Genomic DNA, 3,406 nt, shown 5'->3' on the forward strand with positions numbered 1-3,406 from the left:
TCATGTCCTGACTCTTCCATGGCCCAGCCGGGTGCCCCAGTGGCCTGTCCCCAGGCCCCTCATCCTTGACCACACGCTAGAGTCCTCTGTGCACACAGACCCACATGGAATTCCAGGTCCACTCTTCTTCCCGCAGTGTCCCAGCCTCTGGACCTCTGTCTCCCCCTCTGAGAAGTAGGGTCTATAATACACCCCCTCTCCCCCTCCCCTAGCGCAGCTGGGCAGGTGAAACGAGATGATGAAGGTGGAGACCCCCGCTTCCTGCCTGGTGAGCCCAGGGCTGCGCAGTGTCGAGGGTGGGGTTCCACGTATGACTACTCACCACCCACCTCTTACCTACCACTGGATGGCGTCTTTCCTTTGACATCAGAGGTACCCAGTGGGACAGGATGGCCCCTGGGGGTGTTTTGGAGAGCTGAGGTGTCATGTTGGAGGTCACAGTGAATGAGGGTCCTTGTGGCATTCAGTAGACCTAGACCTGGGGGTTCCCCAGGGGACAGCGCCCACAAAGAATTGTCCCCTCTACCACCTGATTCTCTACTATCCCGTGGACTACTCCTGGGTCTAAGGGACCGGCTCTCAATGACCGGAGCCCAGAACACGGTCCCATGTGTGTCTGGAAGGGAACAAAGGCATCCCTCACAAACAGAGACTGACCCAGCTGCCGTCACAGTGGGGGACATCACGAGGGAGCACACAGAGTGTGTTATTAACCCGGCGGATGAAGGCGGCGTGGGCCGCGGATTGACAACGCAGTCCGCTCAACTGGGAGAAAACGAAATGTCCAGCACAAGCACCTCTTGTCATAACACACGCGAGGCACCTGGAGTGATGTAGTAAGAAACAGCTTGAACTGTTGCATGCTGTAGAGTAGGGGAGGGAGCGGCCGGCCCAAGAGCTATATATATACCCAACGCTCTGCCATCATGGCCGGGCTCACTCAGAGCGACCCGTGGGGTTTCCAAGACTGTAACTGTTTACAGGAGTAGAAAGCCAGGCTTTCTTCATCGGAGTTGCTGGTGGTTTCGAACTGCCAAACATGCAGATCACCGCCCAATACTTACCACTAACCACCAGAGCTCCTAAGGGCTATTTAAGGTCTGCAAAAGCATCAATACAGCTAACATCCCATGTCTCTCTCAAGCGAAGCAGCTTCAGCCATCATCCTCAAATTCAAACTCACTGCCATCGGGTCCATGCTGACTCAGAGTGACGCTATGGGGCATGTGGAACCGCCCCTGTGGGTTTCTGAGGTTGTAACCCTTTAGGAGAGTAGACAGCTTGTGGTAGTTCCATCATCTCCTGTCAACTTGTGAAGGGGTGGAGTCTAGCCTGTCAATCGGCTCGCAGCTTGATGACCTCATTTGGAGGTGCCACGGAGATAAATAGCTCACTGGAGGCCAGATACACAGACTCTCTGCTTTGTCTTCCTCTGGCAAGACCCATGGAGCTAAGCTAGAGCCCTGGAGCTGCAGGAGCTACGTGGAGACCCTTGCCAGCATTGAGATGCTTCCACTGCCACTGGAGCCACAACACTTTCTACCCACTGGCCTGTGATCTTCCTGCGTTCGGTGTCATTGCATGTGTTGCGTGAGTCTGAAGAGGAATTTATAGATTGATATCGGACATATGGGCTAATATGGACTTATGGTCTTGATCTGGACTAGGTGAGGATGTTTTCTCAATATACAATTGCTCTTGTATATAAAGCTCTTTGTTATACACATATGCATGTCTATGAATTTGTTTCTCTAGTCTACTCGGACTAACACACAGCTTCATCATTCTCCCCCGGAAAATGGCTGGTGGTTTCAAACTGCAGACACTGCAGCTAGCAGCCTGGTGTGTTACACGCTCTGTCGTCAAAGATCCCTAGGGAGGGCAGCCAATCTGGAAGGGCCCAGAGAGGAAACCCTCCATGTGCCCAACGTATCAGGGATAGGCAGACGGCAGCCAGGATGATGACCCCTTTGAAGGATGCTGGAGAGATCAAGGCTGAGCCCAGCTGTATCTGTGGCTGGGTTGGGCTTTCAGGCAGCTTCCCCGGGACGGTTTGTGGAGCAGGGTCCTGCCCATGCTGCTTTGAGAGCCCACCACCCTGGTGCTCACCTCCTGGGCAGTGCCTCTGGATGGGGCATTTCCTCGACTCGGCCAGCACCTGGCAGGCTGCTATCTCCTCCTGCCCGGCCCGGCGGGCTTCGAGGACCCGGACCCGGGTCTCCAGGCCCCAGGGCGAGCTGCAGGTCTTCCCGTTGTGCCTGCAGGGGCTCCAGCTGCCCCAGGGGCCGGGCTCACACTCCTCTGTGGGATGGAGGGAGAGACAGACACAGTCAGCTGAAAGGGTGCCCCCTGCAGGCCCAGGGAGGAGTTGAGCAGCTGCAGTTCCTGGGGAAGCCTCTCCACCTGCAAGAGGCTCCTAACTGCCTACAGGTGACCCAGGGGAGACAGGTTGGCAGTTTTTTCTATCAGCCTAGGAGGGGAGGAGCCTCATGGAAGCAGACAGGGGAGGCCGGAGGCCAGCGTGATGAAAGAGGAAGGCTTTCTGGAGGTGGTGATGTTCGAGCGAAGGGGAGAGAGGAGCTCATCTGTGGCAGGGAACACAGTCTGGGCAGGGGTAGAGAGCCCTGGGGTCTGGATGGGCAGAGTAGAGAGGGTGGCTGGAGTGGAGGGGCAGGGGCAGCAGAGTACTGAAGGGGCCTCCAGGCTCAGGTGAGGGGCTGGACCTTTAATACTGCCCCGAGGTCCAGGGTAGAAGGTGGGGGCGCTGCACTGGGGGCTGGGAGGAAAAATGAGACCACAGACAGAACAAATGGGCTACCTTTAAAAGAGAAGATATCCATTTCACACCTGCGTCTTTCAAGAGCCCAGAGAGTTAGGCAGAGATGAGAGGCACAACCCCCACTTGCAGATGAAGGGGCTGGCTGAGCTCAGCAAGTTCAAGACCCACTGGGGCCAGACACGGGTCTCCAGACTGCAGCACCTGGGACATGGTCAATGCCTGCGCTCGACAAGGAAGGGAGGAGCGCCTGCTAGGTGTCCGGCACCGCGCTGGGCGCTGAGGAGCGGGGAGAGGGCAGACACAGGCCCTCCCTGGAGCAGACAGGTAAGGAGAGCAGGGTGCTCTCAGGGCCCCGGCAGCCATGGGGCCCAGGGGAGGAGGGGGGAGTCTGGGCTGTAGAGGAGGGGGGCTTCCTGGAGGAGGAGACTCTGCCGCAGAACCTTACAGCTGGGCCAGGGACAGGGGAAGAGGGGGCAATGGGTGCAAAGCCCAGGTAGGTGTGGGAGGGTGAAACGCTCTGGGGAGGACACCCCAGCAGAGCTCCAGGTGGTTCTGTGCGGACTCCAGCCTAGAATCCGGGAGGGAAGGTGGAGCATCGTCTCAAAGGGTCGGGAGCAGAGTGGCAGG

At 57.5% G+C, this 3,406-nt stretch overlaps 1 protein-coding gene across 1 annotated transcript in view; it reads right to left on the reverse strand.

Annotated features, from left to right (window-relative positions):
* Positions 1-1,831: 1,831 nt before the first annotated feature.
* RSPO4 (R-spondin 4) overlaps positions 1,832-3,406 on the reverse strand; it is a 45,228-nt gene continuing 43,653 nt past the window's right edge. Inside the window, exons 4-5 of the mRNA XM_045295528.1 lie at positions 2,110-2,301; positions 1,832-1,890 (exon numbers count right to left, since the gene is read on the reverse strand). Coding sequence (XP_045151463.1) covers positions 1,832-1,890; positions 2,110-2,301 — 251 coding nt within the window. The remainder of the gene's footprint in view (positions 1,891-2,109; positions 2,302-3,406) is intronic.

Source organism: Echinops telfairi, unplaced genomic scaffold (genome assembly GCF_000313985.2).
Source record: "Echinops telfairi isolate 266 unplaced genomic scaffold, ASM31398v2 ScPeMD7_5592;HRSCAF=6446, whole genome shotgun sequence".
Classification (NCBI taxonomy): Eukaryota; Metazoa; Chordata; class Mammalia; order Afrosoricida; family Tenrecidae; genus Echinops; species Echinops telfairi.